At 42.0% G+C, this 27,102-nt stretch overlaps 1 protein-coding gene across 3 annotated transcripts in view; it reads right to left on the bottom strand.

Moving 5' to 3' along the window:
• The window catches only part of LOC134535518 (V-type proton ATPase 116 kDa subunit a 1-like), a 279,710-nt gene that overhangs the window by 51,822 nt on the left and 200,786 nt on the right, over positions 1 to 27,102 (bottom strand). The window contains exons 6-9 of one of the 3 annotated variants that reach the window (XM_063374659.1): positions 20,342 to 20,645; positions 16,282 to 16,494; positions 12,862 to 13,012; positions 2,240 to 2,376 (exon numbers count right to left, since the gene is read on the bottom strand). In XM_063374659.1, coding sequence (XP_063230729.1) covers positions 2,240 to 2,376; positions 12,862 to 13,012; positions 16,282 to 16,494; positions 20,342 to 20,645 — 805 coding nt within the window. Of the gene's footprint in view, positions 1 to 2,239; positions 2,377 to 12,861; positions 13,013 to 16,281; positions 16,499 to 20,341; positions 20,646 to 27,102 lie in introns of all 3 variants that reach the window. The other 2 variants (XM_063374661.1, XM_063374660.1) reach the window with 2 other exon arrangements.

Here is a 27,102-nt window from a genome sequence, read left to right as displayed (position 1 = left end):
TTGTATGCTCCAGCAACCAAATTCCCTGAAAAATCCAAACTCAATCGATTTCAGTATCACCAGATAACAGAGTTAGCCAAACCAAGGAATCCCACATTAAAAAGCTTTTTGCCATTTTGTTTTTAACAACTAATAAATAACAGTTTAAAAAAACTAAAAAAGAACAGTTTTATATAGAAAACCAAAAAAAGAAATAGAAAATAAATTTTAATAAATTTCAATTAAGAATGGTGTAAAATTTTTTAATAAATATAAATTAATAATAGTGTAAATAAGACAAAATTGTATTTTATTTAAAAAAAGTGTGGGTTGCGTGGTGTCAATAGTTATAAATATTTTATTGACAGATATGAGTAGAAGAATTATCATTTCGATAATATCTTAAAAAGCACCCCACGTTTTTATTTAAATAAAATACATTTTTTTCTTATTTATACTATTATTAATTTATATTTATTAAAATTTTTACACTATTCTTAATTCAAATTTATTAAAATTTATTTTATTATTTTTTAGTTTGGTTTTCTATATAAAATGTGTTTTTTTTTTAGTTTTTTTAAACTATTATTTATATTCTACTTTTTAGTTTGGTTTATTTATAAAAGAGTGTTTTTAAAAAAATTTTTATACGGTTATTTGTTCTAATCTACTATTAATTCCGTGATAACTTTAAGTAACTGTAATTATTTTCCAAATTATTAATGTGTACAACTGTTTTGATAGTCAAATCTTGATTTTAGAAGCCATTCAAAGGTTTTAACGTTATCAATATATACAGTGAGACTTAATGGTATAAGGTTATTGACGAACAAGTGATATCGACCAGTCTTTCATACTGTACGAAATTAATGCTGTGAAGCAGGAAAGGATGGGAGTTACGGATTAATTATTACGTGAAGCACTCCACATTTACGTAACAGGAATTTTGAAAAGGATAAGGATTGAGAAAGGATGAGGAAAGGACCTTCTCAATGAGAGTGTATAGAATATGTGAAAAAAATTTGGATAGCCTGGACTGGGATTCTAACCCAGAGCCTTCCGATGACATGTCGGCTGCTCTACCATCGGGCGATCGACGTACGATAAATATGGAACAAAGCGCCCCATACTTTTTTCACAATAATACTAGTATTTTTCATTCATTGTTATTTTAAGCTTATTTTAAAAATAATTTTTAACTTTTTAGTTTGATATGCTTTAAAAACGTGTTTATTAGTTTTTTTATACTATATTTATTTTTCACTTTTTAGTTTGAATAGAAGGATTGGCGAAGTCCCAGGCAAATTACAGTTGGATTTACAGCATCAATCCCAAAATTTGTTGAAAAGAACCCCAATATTTTTTTTCCAGCCGTGGACAGGAATAGAACCCACGACCAGTGAATCCGTGGGTTGACGTCAGCGAAGACCCGCGCCTTAATTCGCTTGGCCAACAAACCAACTGTCAAGAATATAGTGTAATAATACTAATACCCCGAGTGCTCGAGCTGGAAAGTAGGTAGACGGTACGCATGCGCCGACTGCACGGTTGTCTCACTTGCTCTCACGGTTGTCTCACTTGCTCTCACACAGAGGCTGGGTGAGGAAATTATTTAATCCTGTCGATCCTAATCAGGATAATGAGATAAACTTATTAAATTAGTGTATTGTCACCGGTCCTCGATAAGTGTACGAAGTTTAGATTAAATCTGTCCGTTTAAAGTGGGTCAAAATCGAGTGCAAAGGAGTCGGTTACAAACATACAAACAAACATACAGGTGAAGCTAATATAAAGTGTGTAAAAATGATTAGCTCAAAAGCAGTATCTCACGAATTAACACCATTTACCAATTCTTTTCCCTTTTTATTTTAAAAATGTACATAAAGCAGTTGACCTAGCATATGTTTAATGCACCCAAACAGTTATCAGCTCACAGTACAGAGAAAATTTATAAGTTCAACCATTTTCCATGTGATGAGCTATGTTGTTATACTGTGCATGTGCTATTTTCCAATGTAGCAGCAATTATCTGTTTGCACGTATTCAACTTCCGTGCATGTGTGCTGAGCACATGCCCCTAAATTTAAACCACCCTTCATCAATCATTATTATTTTTGTGCATTCCAATGACATCTTAATACTAACATTAGAACATAGTTTCTCACTGCCTGAATATGTATTTTAAATCACTGCAATACTATTGTTATTAAATTTTTAAACTTTTATCAGAATTAAAGAAATACAAACAGAATGCTCTTACTTCGCTTAATTTCTTCTTAGCAAACTTTTTCTCTTGAAGCACCATGAATGCTCCGAATGCAGTCATAATGATGCCATGTCCAACATCACCAAACATCACAGCAAACAAAAAGGGAAAGGTAATGACAGTATAGAGACCTGAAAAAATTACATTGACCTATTAATTATTAATTATTCCACCTTGACATTAAAACTGATAAATATATGGAAAGTATGACATGCTGACATTTTTTTTTTCCAGAGAAAGCAGAAAAAATTCTGTATTACTTACATTATTTATACTAGCTAAACATCTAGTGCAAAATTTGTGAAGCTATGCTTTCATAAACATATTTTTTCAGTAGGTACATCATATACTGAAAAATGTTATCACCATTAGGTACCTTATAAGTGCTAATTCTTATTTATGTATATATAATGAAATACTTTAAAATTAGATAATACTCATTAAAAAGCAGCAGTTATTAATGATTTTCTAACAGTAACAATTATTATTGTTTGTGTGTAGTAAACATTACAAAATACCAAAATAAACATTGTATTGTCAAAAATGCATATTTAGAAAATGGTTAACACAAGTACAGTGGCGTAGCGTGCCATCTCGGCGCCTGGGGCGGGAAACCCATTTTGCCGCCCCCATTCTATAGGTGCTTAATTAAAATTAAATTTCACATACAATGAGGTACCTTTTATTGAAGTTAAAATAGGATGAGCGGTTTTACAAGCGGATTCTACGGGCCTTATGAGCAGCGAAGTCAGAAATAACTTTGTCAAAATCAATATTAGCAGCCAATTCTTGTTCAATCGACAATATAGTCAAGTTTGATAGTCTAGCGGAGTTATGTTCTTATATATTTTTAATGCCTTTTTGGTAATTATATTTAATTTTCGGAGCTCCGAAGTATATGATCAAATTATAATTTTTCGGGGGAATTGTTAAAGTATTTTTTTAGTATTATTATATAGCTATTTTTTATAAGTAGTAATAGGTTATGTATTTTATGATGGATGCACCGATTTGTGATGAAACGATTTTATGATATATATATATATATTAAATGTTGTCATATAAATTTTGTGTCTTTTTAACTTGCTGCCTCCTCTCACTGTTCGCAACCTTATTAGTATTTTTTAAGCCTGCTATTAGTTTGGGTTTTAATATTTTTTTGGGTTTACCTGCGCTCGCGGTACGGGGAAATATATGAGTTTTACTGTGTCCCGGTTTGCGGAAGTTGTTTGGTTTGCCCTGGGTTAAGGTCAAACTTTACAGTACAATGCGTAGTACTAAATTCAATGAGTGCGAATTAGAGGCATCGACACGGGCCGACGCGTGAAACAAAATATTTTGTATGAGTAATTAACATAATAAGGAGTGCCGCACAACTCGGCACGCACGCGCCGGGCGGCGCGGCGTGATGCGATGTTGCTGTTCGTATGTAAACAAACAAACGTTATAAAGAGCTCTGTCAGTGATTTCGCAGTTTTTCTTTTAAATAAATATTAAAAAATAGTTGGTGCGCAAAATTTTAGATAAAAATGGAACATTATAGTGTGTCTGACACATGTAATGAATGAATCATAGATCAGATCTCAACCCGCTTCACCGGCGACCCGCCCCCGCGGGCTGCCGCCCGGGGCGGGCCGCCCCCTCCGCCCCACCCACGCTACGCCACTGCACAAGTAAGCTTTATTGGGTGGGGATCTGATTTTAAAATGTTAGAACTATGAAAAACAAATTGTGTGTTGTTAATATTTAAAGTGCCTAACATGTCTTTAAATTTGTCATGATACCTGTTTTTCATTATCATTTCAGTAGCATATGCAACATAAAATTTTAGAAATATAATATTGCTTAAAATTTTGACAAATTCAAAAGATGTTTAGAAAAATTTAAATAATGAGCTGAAGGTATCAATACCCTCAATAAAATTAATAAGTTATTATAGATAGCATTTACTGTGGATTTTGAGTCTGTAGTATGCAATTTTTTTCCTAGTTTAAGTTAATCTAAATGTATGTGGCAGGGGTCCAGGTTAGAGGAGGACTAAGTAAAAAGGGCACATGTATCATGTGCTTAATGGGGTTTATTGGCCAGTCATTGCTGCATGGATGACGCCCCTTATGTTGCCTAGCCTAAAAGCTAACTAAAGTGACCCAGGTAAAACCTGTATAGACACAGGAAAACCCTGGGCCGGGTCATGCAGGGATCAATAATTATTAATCATGCATTAATGCAAGCAAAGGAGTTACTGGGCAAGAGGGGGAAAAGGTCCAGGTAAGCAGAGTTGGGCGGGGCAGATAGAATCAACCATGCAAGGGTTGGGCGCTTGTGCTTTGGGGCCCGCATTAGTATTGTTGGGCACACCTGGGTTGTATTACCAGGGGCGCATGCGCCCCCCTCGAAGAATAACTCACAGTCAGCGGGTTAGCCATCTTGGGACCACAAAAAACAGTACAATACAACCTTTCTCACATAACTTATTTGTCTCCGAAAGCAAACACACGTCGACTGTTCGCAGGTACCGAAAGAATAATTCTCGTCTCGTAACAAACCCGTGATCACTCGAACTTTATTTTGGGGGATTACCTACGACTGTGGTCAAAAATTCTAGTTCCAAACACGAAAAACAGGTTGATTATATACGTTAGCAACCGGACCACAGCCGCGAAATGCTCTCTTCAACTACATAACTTTTATAATTAGTGAGCCACTGCCCCATACGCGGCCTATCGGCACCTCGTCCAGACAAATGACTGACGGAACACAGCACATTAGAGCTGTAGCAAACCGCATGTATTCGGTACTGAGTATCGGGTGCGCCATCTAGTTCCGAGTAACGAAACGTTACACACGGATGCATTTCGTTACTCGCATTTTTCGTAGTATGGGATTTATCGTTAGAATGTTGTTTAAATTGTATTGTCAATAAATCATTTTCGACACCTATTTGTTGCTTTTTCATTATAATCGACGCATAATTGATTACGATGTTGTTTTGATATAACATAAGCTCACGGTTAAAATTTTCAACATAGTAAATCCATTGCAAATTTAGTAGATTCCGTCAACAGTTCACTTGTAGTTCTATACTTTACCTATTAAATCAATTTAAATTTTGAATTATTTAAACACAAGTCTGGTTCAAAATAGGGAAAAGTGAAAAAAATAAAATGCACCTTACGTAGTTTGTTTTCTACAAATTATGAATGTTGCGACGCCGCGACGTCGTACCATACGCGTACGCAATACGACTCGGTTCGTTGCTCTAACGAAGTAACGAGTAACGTAACGATAATATAGTAACAAGTACTAATTGTTACAGTAACGAATACATACGGGTACGCTTTTTTCCGTTACTTTTACACCTCTACAGCACATCACAAAACACCAAGAAAATTTCAGCTAACCGGGGACTTCGCCGAAATACTGCCTTATGATTGGCTTCGACACTTATTCATACAATTGTTATTCAGTGATTCCCCTCTTTGAGGGCTTCCCCTCTGACGCAAGTCTCTTGCCTTTCTCTTATACCTTCTGTCTCTTTTTAATTTCAATAAGAATTCGGGGATTCCCGTCAGATATTCCCACGGTCTGGGCAAACGTCTATCTCTCTCTTACACAGGATGCAATAAATTATCGTCTTTTGGCGCCTCTGTGTCGCCGCACGTCTTTCTTTCTCTCTACCCACAATATTCACCGTCTTGAAACCACTATAAAACACATGTAAAATTATTATTATTGTTGTTATAAAAATAACATTAAAATGCAATAAATTACTGAAATTCACACGTACATAAATAATGATCAAGCCAACAAAGTGAAAACCAATACAATTATAATTAAAATGGTTCTCTAAATAAAATATTAAAAGATTAAAATTATAAAAAAATATTACAAATAATAAAACAAAACTATGAAACACTAGGTCACTATGACCTTGAAGCCATATAATCAGCTGACAAACTGAAAAAGAACATAATATTTAATCATTAAAAAAATTTCTTGTAAAAACTGGGGAGGGCAGGGTCTTGCAACGGTACATGCTCTTCGCCCTTTCAAAGATTTTCGTTACGGAAATGGATGTCATTTTGTTTTCCCTAGGAACGATTTTGATTGCATCCAACATCCAACATATTTTTAACCTTTCCTATATGCAAATATTTGATGGATACTCAGGTCATCCAACTCGTCAAACGAACATGGCAGTGCTGGTGACTTTTCGGTTATGTAATAACCGTCCAACTTTGATACATCAAATTGGAAGGTATTCGATGCGAAGATTTTACACTAAAAGAGCCTTAAATTTGTACGGTAATACAGTAATATTGACATTAGATATACATTGTTTAGTTTAACACCTTAAATTTCACAGTTTGTCTTTTTTAAAACTGCAATAAGTTAAAATTTAAATTGTATTCGTTACTGTTCTAAACTTTAATGTCTTCTTACTTTTCATATGTTGTGAACCATTGCAAAGATATGATATTTCCCGGTTAGCAATGCGCAAGTAGGAAAATTAGAAATGACTGTTTATGATTTGATATTAAAAAAATTTAAATATATCATGAGAGATTATATTTCTTAGTTTGATTCAGTAATATCAGTAATATCTCTTGGCGTTTAGTAGTCATCAGTTAGACTGCCCTGTTTACTGGCACGTATGTTGAACTTTGTTAATACTTTCTATATGAATAAAATGATTTTTTTTTTTTGCTGAGCCATGCTCATATCTTGAAAAACACTTCAGTTCTATGCCATTTCCCCCAATTGAAGGGGAATGCTTATTTATCTTGTGCGCGTCCATCTTGCGTCCTACTCTTCGTTGATTTGTAGTCTGTTTGAGCTTTGAGTTTGAGCAGGCTGCAACTCTGCGCTACTCTGCTTGTTGTTTTCTTGTGTATCGTGATCACGGAATCCACTGGTGTCTCCTGGATTTGCCGCCTCCACCGCGCCGAGTTCGTTCAGCTCTCTTCCTTTAACCAGAAATTATTATTTTGTGGCTCTGAAATCCCTCCCAGTCTTAAAGCTGTTCTAGATTTTTGTATCGCCGATGAGCGAGTCGCTAAATTGAACCTATTTCCGCCCGGGGAATTCATGAATGCTCTTTTGAGCAAGTGCTCGGGAACTCACGTTAATACGCTCACAAAAGCCACAGTCCATGGCTTAGATTTTCAAAAATTTAAAACATCGCTGGTGCGATCTCTGGCCCTCCGCGCATCTTACACGCGTGTAAGCGCGAATTGGTTTTTTCGCCTCCGGCGGCCTTAGGAGACTGTTACACAGTACGTGAACTCTGTTACCGCAGTGTGCTGACGTGCTCGAACTAATCATCCCGGAGTCGGAGTTTGTTCAATTAATTCTAGTTAACTTATCCTCCCGTGTGCTGTTAACACTGCGGCATGCTGTCTCCTCCTACGTCTTTGAGTGAACTGGTTGAAAGCCGGTTGTCGGCCGTGACTAAATACGAGGCTGGGTTTCCTTTTGCGTCGCAGAGCGTTGAGCGAATTATGCCGCGCGGTCGTGGCGCGCGTCTGTCTGGTCAGGTGCTTGTATCTGACAGCCATGTCTCTGCTGTCTCAGATGGGGACTGGAAGCCCGGGTCAGGTAGGACCGCTGGTAATTTAGAGCCGGGACACTCGTGGCCTTGTTCCTTCGAATGGTTCTCTCGCGACAAGCCAACACGTCGGTCTGAGTCATTTCCGCCCGCTTGCGGCCAGTGTAACTGATCCGCTACCTGCGCCACGCGCGACCTCGAGCAAGGTTAGGCGCCAAGTACAGCCTGACTCGGAACACAGCCGCGGACGCTGCGCGAATTGTTCCGCCTTTGGCCACGGCACCGCTGATTGTGCCAAGCCGCGCATTGAGTTTAATGACAGGCAGTGCTTCAGATGTAAGGGATTAGGGCACTAAAGAGATAATTGCTAGGGAAACGGAAAGTGACGGGTCGCAAAAGAGGTCGGTTTCATCTTTTTCTAAAAAAAAAATTGGTTGTCTGTAAAGTCGGTTTACGGACGATAGTTTAACGTGACAACGTCATAACAAAACATTGATGAAATGATTGCATACATTTATGAATAAAATTGAATCATTTTTATTGAATTATCACTATTTTGTATGGATACAAAGAAGGAGTGAAATGAAATCTACTATTTAAATGATAAATTTACTTTTATTTACACTCATTAATTCAAATTTGTTTATTACTTTAATAAACAGATTATTTTAACAAAACTGTTATACATGTTTGCTATTTAACTTGTTCCAATCTGTGTTATTCTGTTAAGGATAGGACGATCATAGGAAAAGTAGGAAACGAATGGGAGTGTTTCAAGTTTAATGTGCCTCGAAAAAGTCAAATGGATGGTTGTTCCAATCGAGTGGAAGAGAGATAGATGCGGCGCAAGCGTACAATGAGCGTAACGGGACGCAGCGTAACGAAACAATGTGCATTACGGGACACATTTTCGTGCGTGCAGCCCGCGTTCATCGATTTATTAGACGTCACGTCAAAAAAAATCCGCTGTCCCTGCGTATTTGCACTGTCACCATTCACGAGTGCTTTTACCCCGCCTTAGTGGATACTGGAGCCACTCGTTTCGTGATTAGTGACAGTTGTCTTCAGAGCTCGATCATTCCCGGAGAGTCAGGAGAATATATGCGTCGCTAATGACGAGCTCCTGCGTGCAGATAAATACATTTTCTTGCACTTTAAAATCAAGCACTTATCTTGGGATTGGAAGTTCGTGGTGGTTCCAGGTATTAATTTCATCTTAGGGCTTGATTTTTTTAAGTAAATCTCGTGTTTTTAACATGGCTTGTCACGAGCTCCGCTTCGATTTTGATCCTTCTGTTATTGTCCCCCTGAAATTTGAGTCTAGGGGCCCCATTGTCTTGAGCTATAGTGACCGCGACGAGGCCAAGCATACGCAGGCTATCGCTAGGCTGGTTGACTCGTTCCCCGATGTCATTACTACCAAAATGGGAAAGTGTGACATCATACCTTACAAATTTTACCTGAAGGATGAAACACCGGTGCGAAGTACCACAAGGTGTCCCCGCCCAAGTTACAGGCTATGCGCAGCATTATAAACAAGCTGTTAGCAGCTGACGTAATCTCGCCCTCCACGTCTGACTTTAGCACTCTGACTTTCCTGGTTCGTAAGAAGGATGGCATGAACTGGCGCATGGGACATAATTATATTCCTTTGAACCGTAAGATACTTATGGAGGATTTGTGGCCACTTCCAATGGTAGCAAGTGCCTTACAGAACCTTCGAAAGGATAAACATTTCTCTGTCATAGACTTAAACCAGAGTTTCCATAAATGCTTACTACATCCCTGCTGTCGTAAATGTACCGCCTTTTATACTCCATTGGGCCATTATCAGTTCAACAGAGTACCCATGAGCGTCAGATTTGGGAGTCAAGCTCTGAGCCGTGTCCTTGACCACGTCCTGTGTAACCTTAAATACTATTATGTCTTCAACTATGTCGATGACATCATCATATACAGTAACTCTTTCGAGGAGCACTTGAGTCATCTGTCTGAAGACTTTAGTCGTTTAAGATATGCTCATTTGATGCTGAATCCTGACAAAATTATTCGGGTAAGACTTTTGTAAAATTATTGGGCTTTGTTTATTTCACAGGGCAGCCTCCTCATGGATCCCGATAAGATTGCGCCCATTGTCAGTTTCCCGAGACCAGTAAATTTGAAGAGAGTCCACCGATTTCTTGCAATGCTAGGTTACTTCGCTAGATTTATTTCAGAATTTGCCTCTATGGGTGCGCCCTTGAATTCACTTTGTAAGCAGAATGTGTCTTTTCAAGTGGGGCGAGGAGCAGGAAAGAGCCTTTCAGACTTTGAAAACCCGTATGGCCTCCTCGCCTGTACTCATTCTACCCGATTTCGATAGGCGGTTCGCACTTCTGGTTGCCGCGTCGTCTATTGCGTTAGGCACCGTCCTGTGTCACCTCAAAAATGGCAAACTTAGACCTACTGCCTTTGCGAGCCGTTCCCTGTCGGAGTCCGAGCGGCGGCTAGGAGCCTATGAGAAAAAGGCCCTAGCCTGCCTATTCGAGTGGGAAAAGTTCGAGAAGGGCATCGACAATGTGGTCGCCGACGCGCTCTCGCGCATGTATTGCCCCGAGGAGTTGCAAATCTCGGAGGAGCCGCCTCCAGTTTCCGTACATTTTTTATCCACCTGTAAGATTTTTCCGGAATATTATGTAAACATTAGGGAGAGTCAGAGTCACGACCCATTTTGTGCGCAGATACGCAAGGACTTGGTCGCCAATAAACCTGTCCTCTATGTACTCGAGCAGGAAGTGTGTTTTTTACTGGTACGTCAGTTAGGGTGCGCAAGGCCGCGGTGCCTGCCTCTTTGAGAGCCGTGGTGCTTACATACTTCCACTCGTCACTGATTGGAGGACACTTGGGGATAGACAAGACATTGCGCAGAATTTCTGCCCCCCTTTTCTGGCCTGAATTATGAGAGGACGTTCGGAGCTTTGTACGCAGGTGTCATGACTGTCAGATCCCCAAGCCCCCTCGTAACACTAAAGTAGGCCTCTATGCTTCCGATCCCCCTGTGGCCCCCTGGCACGTTCTTCATATCGACATTTTTGGTCCGATGATGCACTCCCGAAAGGGCAATGTTTGTCTGTTGGTGGTGTTAGACACCTTTACGAAGTTCATGGTGTTACTACCACTGAAGAATATGAAGGCCACCACCATTGTTAAGGCCCTGAAGGAGCAGGTCTGGAAATTGTTTGCCTCCTCCTCCTCCTCCCCCCCCTCCCCCTCCAGTTTGATAGTTTCCGACAACGCTCGTTCTTTTCAGTCAAACATCTATAGGGATATTTGTTTCGAGTGGGCAATCAAGCCAATCTACAGTTCAGCTTATTTTCCCCTGGGTAATCAGTCTGAGAGGGTCAACAAGGTCCTGAACAGCATCCTTACATCCTTTTATCGTTCAAAAAAGACCCTGAGGGATTCAGACATAGACTTTATAAACGTTGGCCTTAATTCCACTTGTCACTCCGCTTACGGCCTCTCTTCGTTCATTCATTTTTTGGGCCGAGAGCTCAATTATCTTTTATTGAAACAGTGGGGCTTCTGCCTTTGGACTCCAGCCTGGACTTGGACTCCAGCCTGGACGTGTCTAGGCTGGAGCGGGTCCTTGACTCAGTTGCGTGTAACCTCGCTAAGGCTAGACAGGGTGTTGTTAATGCACATCCTTCCCTCCATTCCCCTAGCGACGCTCTGCCTTTGACACGTTATCTGACACTTGACAGCTGTGGAGTTACGCGAGCCGCCGACGCGTGTCTCGAGAATAATTCTGGAGTCGGGTCGGCGCGGAATGACGCGACTGGCCCCAGCCACGCTCGTCACTTCTAGAAGTGGCGCCTTGGCCTATATAAGCCCAGGACACCGGCCTCCGAGTTCAGTTGGGAGTTGATCAAGGCGATAGAGCCGCGGTTGCGGCGGAGTTTCGAGGCGATAGTGTCGCGAGTGCGGCGGAGTTCCTGGGCGACTGAGTTTCTCGGCGAGAATGCCGCGGGTGCGGCGAGAGTCCCGAGAGAAGTTCCGAGCGGAGCGTCGAGCGGTCCCTCGGCGTAGGAAAAGTGCGACGGCGGCGGCGGAGTGCGGCGACGGAGGTCCACGAGGGGTGCTGCGGCGAGAGTTGCGCCATAGGTGCGGCCCAGCGAGGTGTGCGGTGTGTAAGAACCGAATGACTGGGGAGTAAACATTTTTAAGTGTAATTGATTATTAGGAATTTTTAGAAGATTATTTGTTATTGAAGTAAATAGTGGCAATCAATAAAACTGTATAGTAATAAAATCTTTAAAAGGGCTATCTTTTACGAACCCAGTAGTTTTCCACGACGATTTATTATTTTTATTTTAATAAATCGTAACAGTATTTTTTAAACTAGCCTACAGTCCTGCAAATCGTGAATCATGCAATGGACTCGTCATATTAAGATAAATAGAACCATGAATTATGTTATATCTACTAAGTTCACATTTTTTAAAACTATTATTTCCCCAAAATAATTTTTTCAACAGAAAAACCATGACTTCAGTGTGGAAACTATATACTGAAACTACTTTGCAGAAATATAATTTTGGTAAATGCTATTTGTAAGTATTTGTCATAAAAATTATTTTTTTTTTTTACAAAATTCTATAAGCATTTAATAACCTTAGCTACATTTATATGTTATGTTCGTGATTAGCGAATTAATTAATTATTGTTTATAACAAACATAAACGTAAACCATTTTCATGAAATCAAGTACAATAACATGAAAAACCAATAATTTATTCAAAGTAGGTATAATTAATTTTGGCAAGAAAAATGTCTACAATATTTTTGCTCATACATATTACTTTAAAAGAGGAAAAAAGTTGATAAAAACTTTTCTCTTGCATTATTGTATTTAAAAGCCAGTATTTTCCATCTAAATGCTTATTTAGAACAAGTTTTACTGTAAAAAAAAATAAAGAGTTTATAGGCAAAAATAATTGTATGATTATGAGAGATGCGATGTTAATAACATAGCACAGGCAAAAAAATTGTTTCCATTTTTCTGCGCGTGTCGTCGACCATGCCTCACCAGGGTTTACCTCCCGATAGCTCGCGACCCCGTACGAGTCGATGAGGATCTGGAAGCCTCGGGTGAACTTGTTGGTGCGGTTGAACGTGGGCGGGTTCTCCGGCGTCTCGATCACGTTCAGGAAGGAGGGAATGGAACTGCCGCTGGTTCGCTGCAACAAGAACACACACATGCTTGCTTGAGAAACAGTTATCCATCTCAATGCATAGCCCTTTAATCTTTCAATGTTATGATAATTTACTTTCTTGACCGTATACAAGACTAGCAGTGCCCGCGACTTTGTCCGCGTGGACTTTGTTGGGGGGTATTGTGACTTTCTGAGATAATATGGTAGACGCACAGTTTTAGGTTATCCTCAAAACACTCATAACCAATGGTATATTAAAGTACTTCTGCGTAAACTATATTTTTAGTTTTTTCTTCCGGCAGAAGTAGAGATTGATTTTCTCCCGAACCAGATCTCGACAGAGCCCGTGCGAAAAACACCCTTGGCGTAAATCTATTCCTACGTACTTAAATGTTTGTCCCTGGGCCTTATTAATTGTTACCGCAAACGATACCTTCACCGGAAATTGAATTCGCTTAAAGTGAAAAGGCAAATCCGTTGGTATCATAGGTATGCGAGGTATCAGCACTGTTTGCCCTACTGCTGGACCAGTCAATACTGTAGCACCAATCACGTTATCGCGTAGGAATTTTACTTGGAGTCTGGTTCCGTTGCATAAATTTGGTGGTTTAAGATTCTTTAGCAGCACAATTGGACAGCCAGTTTTTAATTTGAGTGAATGTGAGGGAAGGCCACTCGGATTTAAAGAATTTAAAAATTCTTGTGGATAATGTACCGCATCTTCTTGATCCATTACTTTATCAATGGACCTGTAGTTCACTCTATCTCCTGGAAGTTTACCCAGTATCATGTTATTGATGTCATCAACGCTACTGTTTCTAGCTGCCAATATTGCCCTTTGACACATCCACTGGTAGTCTTTGTTTTCTATATGGACTACATCTGGGTACACTTTAGAGATGAGGTCTTCAATGCTAGTCATACATGCGCGTGCAATACTTAATACTTATTTGGCTACAACACTAATACTTACATTTTAAATATCGCGATATCTTTTGAATGAAACGTCCGAATTGAATATTTCAAAAAGTTCTAGAAAGGTATTGAATTCGTCTTGAATATGCAGTAATTTATTTTGATAAGGATTAATACCTAGGTACACAATAAAGAGTTTTTGAAGCGACGGCATTTTAATTATTTAAAAAAATAAAACACTAATTGTGAGATAACTACAATAGTTAGACATATGGTTACGCGATATTTTTTGAAGACAAATTATATGTTCTGCAAAGTGGTAGTACATTATTTTGTTCTATAATCAATAGGTTTCGCAGCACACACCGTGTAAGGATTTTTTCGGGTCATTTTTTTTACACTTTGGGTTACCTTATTGGACTTTTAGTAAGGATCCCTAATGTTATTGATAATATAATATAGCCTATAGCCTTCCTCGATAAATGTACTATCCAACACTGAAAGAATTTTCAAATCGGACGAGTGGTTCCTGAGATTAGCGCGTTCAAACAAACAAACAAAGAAACAAACAAACAAACTTTTCAGCTTTATAATATTAGTATAGATGAGTCTCAATTGGCTTCCAGTGTTCATCACAAAAAAAATTATTTTTTTAATTATCTAAAGTGGTTCCCAAGGCCGAAATACGGCTTTCATGTTGGAGCTGAACAGTATTTGTGAAGTAGGTACTATTTTGCAACTAATGTTTCATTCAACAAAATTCTTTAACCACCATAAAACTTATCGCTCTTGTAAAATGCTGCATGGCTGCAGCCATGATTCACCAGTCTCCAGGATTATATCCACACACTAGGGATAAACCCTTTGGTGTACCAAGTATGCAGTCCTGTGAATAAAACAGCTGGAATATGACCTAATCAAAACACTAAAAGCAATTAATTTATTATCTATACACATAATTGATGAAAAAAAAGTCAATAAAATAATTGAGTAAGTGAAAGAATATTAAAAAAAATTAATTCATAGAGACTGGAAGATTTTGCAGTTTAATTTCATGATCAGCTGCAATTCAAACACTTTACTTTCGGGATGCTTCAATGATTATAGATCCGCAGTATATGTGGGGGACTCTTTAGTCAAGAAAACCCATCATCATAGTAAGTACTGAGGTACATAAATATTCTATCACAATCAGCATGACTACGAAATCTCTACAGTGAGCAACCAAAAATCAGGTCACATTTAGCAGAGTATGTAGAGGACAGTGTAGTTTATTCCAGAGCTCATTGAACAGGTTAATTTTTCTTTTCACTTATAATCAGTTATAAAAACACAGAAATTATGCCAACTACCAATCATAATAAACAGTAATCACAGTAATACATGCAATAAAACACAGAAATTTAATGTTAAAAAAATGAAGGCAGAACAAAGAAATCACGATAAATTTTATTCCAAATAACAGAGGTGAAATTTGAATTAATGGCAGACATAATAAGCCCATTTACAGTGTCCTATATGTAGCCAACAGCGAACCTTCTTTATAAAGTGAGATTTATCGTACAAATTTCTGAAACATGTATATGTATATGTAGCTAAAGTAGTATATAAGTACATAGTAAGTATATATTTGGTTTAGTCCAGACTATATATAGCTTGTATATGTTAAACATGCTAAAATTTATAACACAATGTGCATACAAACTATGTATATACATATAACTACACACACATACACATATACATACACATATACATACACATATACATACCTATATTTGTTGATCTTACAAACTTAATGTAAAAAAAAATTCTAAAAACTTTTATCTTTCAAAGTATTATTTTCTTGTAGGGTAAATGGATATTAAGTGTATCAATATATCACTTAAGATCGTTGCATATTTTGGATACCGAAACTAAATATGTAAATGACGTGGTCAACAGCCTTGTGGTATGAAACAAAATCTAGGCTCAACGGAATGTACAAATAAATAAAAACACACACATTAATTTTTTACAAATAAGTTAAATTATGCTGTGATAGTTAAAGAGCACTCTGTAATTCCATAACGGGAAAGTACCAGTGGCGTAGCCAGGATTTTTTTATGGGGGGTGTTAAGAAGCATGGCCCCCCCCCCCCCCCCCCCCCCCATATTAATGCGGTGGGTCCGGGGGTCCTCCCCCGGGAAAATTTGGATTTTAAGGTGTAAAATAGTGCTATTTTAGCAGTTCTCGGTTCTTAAATTTAAATATTGTAATTGTGAAAATTGTATTAATTTTAATATGAAATTTGTTTCAGTGATGAATAAGAAATTAATTAAAGATTTGGTGCTGGGGCCCCTGGAAGGTACAGAACAGCAGCCACGCTGCAGACCCACCCCTCCTTCGGCGAGGGCCTTCTGGACGCTGGCCAGGTCCCGGGTGGGCACCCAGCACTCGCCGATGAGGCACTTCTTGGTGACGTCCATGTTGAACATGTTGAGCGTGTGGTAGACGGCCTTCATCTTGCGCACCATCACCATCCACGTGTGGAGCTGCGAGGCCACGTTCTGCAGCACGCGGTGCTTGTGGTCGTGGGTCTGGTTCAGAACCTTCCTCGTGTGACAAGACAAGCAGAATATTTTGGTCAGTTATGTAGTTCGACCACATGGCAAAAGGAATGGAAGGAAAACAGGAGGGGGGGGGGGGGGGGGACCTCAAGTCACAGAAACATCCGAGACATAATTTATGCACTCCAAGTTTTCCACAGTCCCATGCAGAGCAGGAAGTAAAAAATCTCTTGGGCCCAGGTACCATAAGGTGCCCAAATTAGTTTCCAGATAATTATTATTTTTTTTAATTGCTGGGTTTGCCCAGGTAGGAAGAAAAATTGCAAGTGTATTGTTAATATTGTTACGAAAAATTTGGGGAGAAGGGATAATACAGGGTTCGTAAAGGACAGCCCAATTAATTTTATACTGTTTTATTGATTACTAATATCTACATTTTAAATGAGGAACCACTCTCAGTCCAATCTCTGACCGTAAATCAGGCTCACGCCTGCAACACTGGAGTCTGGCTCGACAGTGGCTCCCTCCTCGGCCAGTCTGTGTCCGCTCACCGCAGTCCTCGGAGGCTACCTCGCACTCACCCGCGCCACGTCACAGCACCGTCCCGGGCTGTCGCTACTGTCGCCCCGACTCGCTACCGACGAGGCTCACCCTCGCTGGTATCGCTACCTGAGAGACACTTCTCCCGGTGACCTGGCCTTCAGCCGTCCAACAGCCGTCCAACAGCCGTGCGGCTACCGTCGGTGTCACCAGCCGGTAAGTAGACACTCTCTCCACTACACTACACACTTGTGCTAGCAGGCGGGGCCAGGCCTGGAAGCGTCCACAAGCCGCGTTTGACACCACAAGCATTCCCTGACCCGAGGCGACGACCCCGGAACTATCCAGACCTCTCGGCGGCCAGGCCTCCAGACCGACGGGCTCCATGACTGACGCGGTGGGTGCGTGTAGGGGAAAGGCTGTGACTGACAGGCCGCTACTGGCCAGGAGACACCCCCCCTTCCTCGCTGGTGGAGGGGATGGTCCGTGGTCTGCCGGGCTCCGGGCAGTCGGTGGCCAGAGTAACATTACAATTTAAAGGAAACCCTACAAGAAGTGTGACATGTAAATAGTAAGCTTCGTGTCTTAATTATGTATTTTTGATTTGAGGGGTTTTGAAAATTTGAACATTAAAAAAAAAGATAGAGGATCGACAAAATTATTTTCCCCCAGTCCTTGGTTTTTCTCCATGACCCTGGTCCCATGAACAAGTACATACTCATATACACAAACCTTACTTCATGCGTTTGTATTGTTTTTTACCATAGGTATACGATGTGTTCTTGTTATAGATCCTTGGATAATATGTGTACTTTTAATATATATATAACACTTGCAATGAGTAAATGTGTTGAAATTATTTTGGCAATAATTTGATAAGTACAAATCCTAGTTTAAAATTTAAGAGATTACAATCCCTGCGTGCTGCTGTGTCCTAACACGGGTCCGCAGTGAGTACATCTCTTCCTTGGAACACAGTAGGTAGCCTACTTAATTCAATCTGATTATGACTACATTCTCTTTCTTTTTCAAAACTTCAAATCAGACAATTAAAAGCACTGTATGAAAGCTCAAAATACTATTTTATTATACATTGTTCCCAACATAAAAATATTTTGATATCACATTTACCGATTATACAAGATTAGTCTGAATTCGACAGACAATTATCGGTTGCAGGTTCATCACACAAAATTTATTTAAAAGATATTTACAACTTATGGTCTATGGTGCTTCCGAAGGTTAGTATATGCCTTTGAAATTGGAATTGGTTTATAAATAAAGATTTTTCAAATGGAACACTAAACATCTTCATAGGTGGTGTTTAAATATATATATTTTTACAATCGCCGCAAGACTTGTTGCTGACGTAAAATGATTTCTTTAACAGAAACTGGGGATAAAAAGTTAGAAAAATGTAAAATAAAAGTTATTTCTCAAGAATCATTTTATGACCGCAAAACATTTTTTTTATTAACTTAAACTTAATCCAGACGCTTAGTGTGCAGCCTTAAATAAATTCCTTAATGTTTGCAATAAAACAGTCGTTCAACTACAGCTGTACATATGTATACCAGTTTTGTGAAGCACTATTAAAGTGAAAGTATTAAATACATTTTCAACTTATTTATTCGGCGATTACCCTGCAGCCGAAGATAATTAGCCTGAATATTGATAACGTACAAATATACTATTAAGACCGTACATGTAAATAAAACAAATCTGAACGAGTCTATCAACACTCGCTAGATATGTGTAACATCTAACCTTAGTAACGAGCAAATTAATGTGTCCTCATGTTGCAAATACACTTATAATACAATACACTCCACGGACTTTAAAATAATGGAAAAGCGTGATAAATGTGCGCAAATTTTGTTTTCAACTATATTTCTTAACGCGAATCTCTCATACTTTCCGCACCCACCGCTATATAAGCTACGTCGACTATTGAATCATTTAATCAGCAGACCAATATTTTAAACTATATAATAAATGTGAGAAACAACTGAAAAAAAATTCTAAACCCAGGTTTTAGACCTGATTTTCTACAAGATACTTGATTAAAATACTGCCCATCAAGTTAAAATTCATTAAACAGTTTAAAGTTTCCCTTTGGCTTTGTGAACTTTGGTTCGCGCCATCCGCCACAGATGGCAGTACTGTGGTTACACAATGCCGTATACCGAAATCTAAGATGTTGCACATCACTAGCTACACGCAGGTACGAAGCAAAGAAAATAAAGAGTCACATCTCAATTATACAAATTACGCTCTTATTTACTTTGTAAATCAACAAACTGTGCGGTATTTATCGGCCACCTAACAACATAGAAGTCGTTAAGTGTTTGAAAGAAAATGTTGTCTAAATTGATTGTTTCTGTCGTTCGTTGCTGGTAATATTCACCATAAATGTTTCAGATGATATATTTTCCAATATGGAACAACTAAAGCAATGCGTTAAAGTGCTCTATCTTTAGTTTCAAAAATTAAATACTGCAAAACCTGAAAGTATGAGTGTTGAACATCATAACTTCAAAAACTTCAAAAAATACACACCTGCACACATCTCTGCACGTGTGCAAATGGCAGTCATGTTTATTTCATGGCTACTAAGATAATTCGACACTGTCAAAAATAATTTCCTAAATATAATAGTTTGCAATTATACTCAATACGCCACTCCGTTAATACACAATTCTGTAAATTCTAAACTAAGTATGTTTGTAAAATTACTCTTTTTTTATTTAAGTCATTGTGTTTAAGCAATTTAAATGTTTTCTTTATATTTTAAGGTTAGTTTATGATGTTGGCACTTCTGAACCGCACAGTGTTGCTAAGGGAAGCCTTCATTTCACAGACGAGAGAGCCACACCCGAAATTCCCCGAAGTTCAAGCTCGCTTCCCCCCCCCCCCCCCCCCCCCGCCCCGTTCTATCTCATTGTATAAACCAGTGTGGCATTAAATTTTGCGGTCGATTAGGATAGGTTAGCTACATTATAAATACCTTTAAAACATTGTGGATGGTTGGTTATATTAGGTAAGCAGCCTATAGCTACATTAAAAATACTGTAAAATCATTTTATGGTTACTTAGCAAATAACTTTTTAATATGTAGCTACCCAGGGCTAGGAAACCGTTTACATGATTTCACAGTATCATTAATGTAGCTATCCCAACCAAATCAACCGTCCACAATGGATTGAAGTATTTATAATGTAGCTAACCTAACCTTTTACAATGAACAAAAAAAAACCGAAGATGCGGGATCAGGAGTTTGGCTGTGTCGTCTGCGAAAAGAAGGCTTCCCGTGTTACTAACGGCCAGGACGAGGCGCGCAGCAACCAACCAGGTTGAGGTCCTCGATGCGCGTCTGCACGCCCGCCAGGATCTCCTGCCGCTCGCTGTACACGCTGGGGCAGTGGTACAGCGACGCGTGGAAGCCCACGCACACCTTCTTCACGCGCGACTTGAGCTGCTCGCCTTGGAAGAAGGCCACGAACACGGTCTTGTGGATGTCGTTGCCCGTGCTGGGGTCTCGCAGCGGCTCCTGCAGGTCTGTCTGGCGCAGGAACACGTTGCCGCGCGAGATGCGCCACAGCATGCGCTCGAAGGCCGGCACGCGCTCCCGCGTCACCACGCCCGCCACGAACCTGCGCAGTCCAAACCGCCAGTCCAAACCACCAATCCAAACCACCAGTCCAAACCGCCGGTCCAAACCTCCAGTCCAAACCGTCAGTCCAAACCGCCAGTCCAAACCGCCAGTCCATACCGCCAGTCCATACCGCCAGTCCATACCACCAGTCCATACCACCAGTCCATACCACCAGTCCAAACCACCAGTCCAAACCACCAGTCCAAACCACCAGTCCAAACCACCAGTCCAAACCGCCAGTCCAAACCACCAGTCCAAACCGCCAGTCCAAACCGCCAGTCCAAACCGCCAGTCCAAACCGCCAGTCCAAACCGCCAGTCCAAACCGCCAGTCCAAACCGCCAGTCCAAACCGCCAGTCCAAACCGTCAGTCCAAACATTCAGTTCAAACAGTCAGTCCAAACCGCCAATCCAAATAGTCAGTCCAAACAGTCAGTTCAGTCAGTTCAAACAGTCAGTCCAAACCGTCAGTCCAAACCGTCTGTCCATCAGCTGAGTGTGGTGGCAGACATGTTTGGCTACTCTTTGGTCGCTTTCTAACTAAAAGTGCAAATGCAATCGCAGCATCCGAAATTCCGCCCATATTCTACCATGAAACGATACATCCAACAGCAACAGCAACATCAACCACAAGACTAATAGAGTGGGGGGAAGGCTTCAGTTCAGTCCAAACTGTCAGTTCGGACTGAGCAGTCCGAACTGGGAACTGGACTGTTCGTGTATGTGTGTGTGGAGGCCTTTAGGCTGCAAAACAAACTACGCTGACGTTTCGTGTTAACACGTGCTACGGGATAAATACATCAAGAGCGCTCACACTGTTCTTGACTTGCAGTGTCAACACGTGTTACTGCGTCGTCTGATGCCGAGCGCGTCATAAACACGTCTTGGCACGAAACAGGCCAAGTTCTGGACTTATACATTTTCGTCAGATGTGTTTTTTTTTAATCAAACGCTAATAGCAATGGAGAAACACGTGATTGACCAGAACAGGGGTCGGCAGACTTCTTTCGAGTGAGATGAGCTAACTATTAAGTAAACAGATTCTCCAATTTTTTTTTCAGAGAGCCGCAACATTTATTTTCTCTGTGCATACATGGAATTTTTAAGTCGATAAAAAAAATTGATTAAATCAAACTATTTTATTCACAAATAAAACTTTAAGTCTTAAAAATAATTGTTGCTTAGGGAAAAAAAGTGTTAATGTAAAAAATTATGGAATTCATTAGAAGAGCTAAACTGATAAAACAATTAAAACCTTAACTATTTAATTATTTAATTATTAAAATAAAATAAGCACCTGGACGAGTGCCGGCGGTGCGATGGTAGGTGTGAGCGCAGGGTGAGGACATGCGCTGTGATTGGGCCGTTTCATTTGGTTCGCTATTTTTTTTTTACTTGCTGTGACAGCGCAGTGAGTTGTAGAGCCGTGACATCCTGTGAGAAGAGTCTCGTGCGACTCGCGAGCCACGGACTGCCGACCCCTGCAGTTGTTACTTGAAAGATTTTGTAAGACATTAGAAGCGAGGATTACAGGAAATAGCAGACGAGGGGCGAAGCTTGGGAAGCAATCTGTAGAAAAATTAGAAATACGGGTATTTGTTACATTTATAGGGTGTGCCCACTCTCATATGTGAAGAACTAACATGAAACACACACTACTGTTGCTGCTGCAGCACATACTTCATCTGCACAAAGTTCGTCTAGAAGTACAACACCTTCAGCCATTTCAACTACTTCACCAAACGATGCCCCTTGCAAACTGCAAAGTACACACGTATCGTCTGACGACACAAGGAAAAACAATGTGAACCCTGTCGTGTTCAGACATAACGTTTTAACACGATAAGTCAGCGTAGTTTGTATGCAGCTTTAGTAGTAGAACTGATAATAACTAAGGACAAGATTATACAGCTAATGGCGATAAAACCGAAATAACACCCAAAAGCATGTCAAAACACCGCTTTAACACCGAAATGCATAGCACCGAAATTCAAGTTATATAATGGAAATAAGTAGCATTTAACCAAAACTTAATTCAAATAATAAAAAAAGTAATTTTTTATGTTTTAAATTCAATTAATGTGTTCTCTGACAAAAATTGTACCAAAATGTATCGATCAGAAAAATTAATTTCATTAATTTTACTGTCCACCTCTTATTGAATCACTTTTAAAAAACAAATACTCGACATTTTATTTTTATTCTGAATAGATCGTTTCAGACCAGTTTATACCAATCATTTTATCGTAAAAATGTAGCATATAAATTGGTGTAATAAGTGTTACAAAACAGATTTTATGATAAAAACAATAACACTGAAATCCTTTGATTTTAAAAAATTGGACTAACGTAAAACCATATACTCTTCTCTAATAATAACATGTTTCAGTTCCCCACGCTGGAGTACGCAGCAGCAGGGTGGAACACACATGCAGCAGAGCTTGTGAGGGAACTGGAGGAGAGCAGCTAGGTGGGTAAAGGCAAAGCGGAGGAGAATCGCTAGAACAGAGCTGATGAAGGAAATGGGGTGGGAGAGCCTAAAATACAGAAGAGAGAATGAGAGGCTAGTTAGGATGTACCAAGTGCTGAGTGTGGTCAGGAGGGTGGGGAGAGCTAGGGAGACATGTTGCGATGAGGAAGCCTAGAAGTAGGACGGAAAACACTACGGAACCTTAGAAACAGGAGGGAAAACACTAGAGTAACCTAGAAGTGAGAGGAAAAACACTAGATACGCCTACAAGTAAATGGGAAAACACTAGAGAAGACTAGAAGTAGGAGGGAAAAACACTAGGGAAGTCTAGAAGTTGTAGGGAAAACACAAGAAAAGCCTAGAAGTAGGAGAGAAAACACTAGAAAAGCCTATAAGTAGGAGGGAAAACACTAGCAAAGTTTTATAGAGCGAAGAAAGGCGGAAAGCTTAAAAAATGTAGAAGTGTAACTCAGATATATTATAAGGGTGAGAAAAAAGCAGGGGGAGTGCTTGCCACTGGGTTTTTGCCCAATTGCAGCAGTAATCTATAATCATATGTATAGGTATGTATGTTATGTCCGTTCTACAATGACGTGCAAATTTCAAAACTAAAACGAATTTTGGGCCCGCAAGCTATTTACGATTGGCTATCTATTTACAGCTTCCAAAATGCACTGAAATGTAACAAATGAGACTCAATTTTCGGATGATAAAATTTAATTTCATTGGTAAAAAAATTTTTTTTGAAAAAATAACACTGTAAACATTTGCGTATATACGTGAAACAATTTTTAACATTATTTAATGCGTGAACAAGAATGGCTACCAATGCGGCCAAATTCTCGGCTTTTATTGGAAGCACGGAAAAACAGAAACAAAAAGCTGGGCATCGTCAAGCTAATCCGCATGTGTCCGTGTCCGTGTCCGTGTCCGTGTCCGTGTCCGTGTCCGTGTCCGTGTCCGTGTCCGTGTCCGTGTCCGTGTCCGTGTCAGCACGCGCGCCACTGTAGATACTCCGTCCTGCGAGATCCATCTCATCTTCCGTGTCTTTGCAGAACGGGCCTTAACGAAAACCTTTTTGGATGTCATGAAGTTCTACGCGTTTCGCATGCATATAATGGTTTTGACGGACGGACGGACGGACGGACGGACGGACGGACGGACGGACGGACGGACGGACGGACGGACGGGTGGACGGACGGGTGGACGGACGGGTGGACGGACGGGTGGAATTTTTCGGGCATGTGGTTACGTTAATAATGCTCGCAGGCTTTCACGGCCATTGACTGAAGTCGCTTGGCTTCTGGCGAATAATTCACCGACATTCGGTCGACATTGCAGTCGCCATCATCAGGGAGCAGTTACCTACTGAGGTTCTTACAAGTTATCCTGCCTTATATACTCCCCTCAGGCGAGAGCATATAAAGGCAGGATAACTTGTGAGAGACTCAGTAGGTAACCGCTCCCTGATGATGGCGACTGCAGTGTCTACCGAAAGGTCGGAGGATTACTCGCCAAGGACGTAGTTGCGTGAAGGACGGACGAGAGTCCAGCGGGACGGACGAGAGCCCAGCGGGACGGACGAGAGCCCAGCGGGACGGACGAGAGTCCAGCGGGACGGACGAGAGTCCAGCGGGACGGACGAGAGTCCAGCGGGACGGACGAGAGTCCAGCGGGACGGACGAGAGTCCAGCGGGACGGACGAGAGTCCAGCGGGACGGACGAGAGTCCAGCGGGACGGACGAGAGTCGAGCGGGACGGACGAGAGTCGAGCGGGACGGACGAGAGTCCAGCGGGACGGACGAGAGTCCAGCGGGACGGACGAGAGTCCAGCGGGACGGACGAGAGTCCAGCGGGACGGACGAGAGTCGAGCGGGACGGACGAGAGTCCAGCGGGACGGACGAGAGTCCAGCGGGACGGACGAGAGTCCAACGGGACGGACGAGAGTCCAGCGGGACGGACGAGAGTCGAGCGGGACGGACGAGAGTCCAGCGGGACGGACGAGAGTCCAGCGGGACGGACGAGAGTCCAGCGGGACGGACGAGAGTCCAGCGGGACGGACGAGAGTCCAGCGGGACGGACGAGAGTCCAGCGGGACGGACGAGAGTCCAGCGGGACGGACGAGAGCCCAGCGGGACGGACGAGAGTCCAGCGGGACGGACGAGAGCCCAGCGGGAGGGGACGGACGAGAGTCCAGCGGGACGGACGAGAGTCCAGCGGGAGGGGACGGACGAGAGTCCAGCGGGACGGACGAGAGTCCAGCGGGACGGACGAGAGTCCAGCGGGACGGACGAGAGTCCAGCGGGACGGACGAGAGTCCAGCGGGACGGACGAGAGTCCAGCGGGACGGACGAGAGCCCAGCGGGACGGACGAGAGTCCAGCGGGAGGGGACGGACGAGAGTCGAGCGGGACGGACGAGAGTCCAGCGGGACGGACGAGAGTCCAGCGGGACGGACCTAAGTCCAGCGGGACGGACGAGAGTCCAGCGGGAGGGGACGGACGAGAGTCCAGCGGGACGGACGAGAGTCCAGCGGGACGGACGAGAGTCCAGCGGGAGGGGACGGACGAGAGTCCAGCGGGACGGACGAGAGTCCAGCGGGACGGATGAGAGTCCAGCGGGACGGACGAGAGTCGAGCGGGACGGACGAGAGTCCAGCGGGACGGACGAGAGTCCAGCGGGACGGACGAGAGTCCAGCGGGACGGACGAGAGTCCAGCGGGACGGACGAGAGTCGAGCGGGACGGACGAGAGTCGAGCGGGACGGACGAGAGTCCAGCGGGACGGACGAGAGTCCAGCGGGACGGACGAGAGTCCAGCGGGACGGACGAGAGTCCAGCGGGACGGACGAGAGCCCAGCGGGACGGACGAGAGCCCAGCGGGACGGACGAGAGTCCAGCGGGACGGACGAGAGTCCAGCGGGACGGACGAGAGTCCAGCGGGACGGACGAGAGTCCAGCGGGACGGACGAGAGTCCAGCGGGAGGGGACGGACGAGAGTCCAGCGGGACGGACGAGAGTCCAGCGGGACGGACGAGAGTCCAGCGGGAGGGGACGGACGAGAGTCCAGCGGGACGGACGAGAGTCCAGCGGGACGGATGAGAGTCCAGCGGGACGGACGAGAGTCGAGCGGGACGGACGAGAGTCCAGCGGGACGGACGAGAGTCCAGCGGGACGGACGAGAGTCCAGCGGGACGGACGAGAGTCCAGCGGGACGGACGAGAGTCCAGTGGGACGGACGAGAGTCCAGCGGGACGGACGAGAGTCCAGCGGGACGGACGAGAGTCCAGCGGGACGGACGAGAGTCCAGCGGGAGGGGACGGACGAGAGTCCAGCGGGACGGACGAGAGTCCAGCGGGACGGACGATTGCCCAGCGGGACGGACGAGAGTCCAGCGGGACGGACGAGAGTCGAGCGGGACGGACGAGAGTAGTATAGGATAGTATTTTCTGGCATAGGCGTCAGGCGGTGGAGCCCGTGGAGCCGACCGCCATCTTGGATTGTGACGTCACGGCGGCCATCTTAGATGACCTTGACCTTGACCTTTGACCTTGACCTTTAATTTGATCCTCAAAAATCGCCAAAATCCGCCAAAATTGGGCAAAAATTGCCCAAAATTCCTCAAAAATCGCCATAATTTCAATTTTTTTGAAAAAAATTTCCGATAAAAAATCTCAAATAATTCCACAGTTCAAAAATTAGGATTTTGAAAATCCTCAAAAGTCGCTTTGCCCTAGAAAAAACGAAAACTCCTAAAAGCGGCTTAAAACTCCTAAGAGCTAGCCGCTTATAAGCCGCCGACCTTGAAAATAAGGATGTCATGGCAGCCATATTGGATGATGATGTCACCGTTGCAAATTTTGTTACGGCCGCCATCTTTAACTTTTTTATTTATTATCCGATTTTAATGAAAAAAAATTTAAAAATTATAAAAAATCCATTTAATAAAAATTTAATAAATTATTTATAAAAAATGTACTTTACGACA

The sequence above is a fragment of the Bacillus rossius genome, chromosome 8, assembly GCF_032445375.1.
Source record: "Bacillus rossius redtenbacheri isolate Brsri chromosome 8, Brsri_v3, whole genome shotgun sequence".
Lineage (NCBI taxonomy): Eukaryota > Metazoa > Arthropoda > Insecta > Phasmatodea > Bacillidae > Bacillus > Bacillus rossius.
The sequence above is the reverse complement of the archived record's forward strand: the minus strand, read 5'-3'. Positions and strand labels throughout refer to the sequence as shown.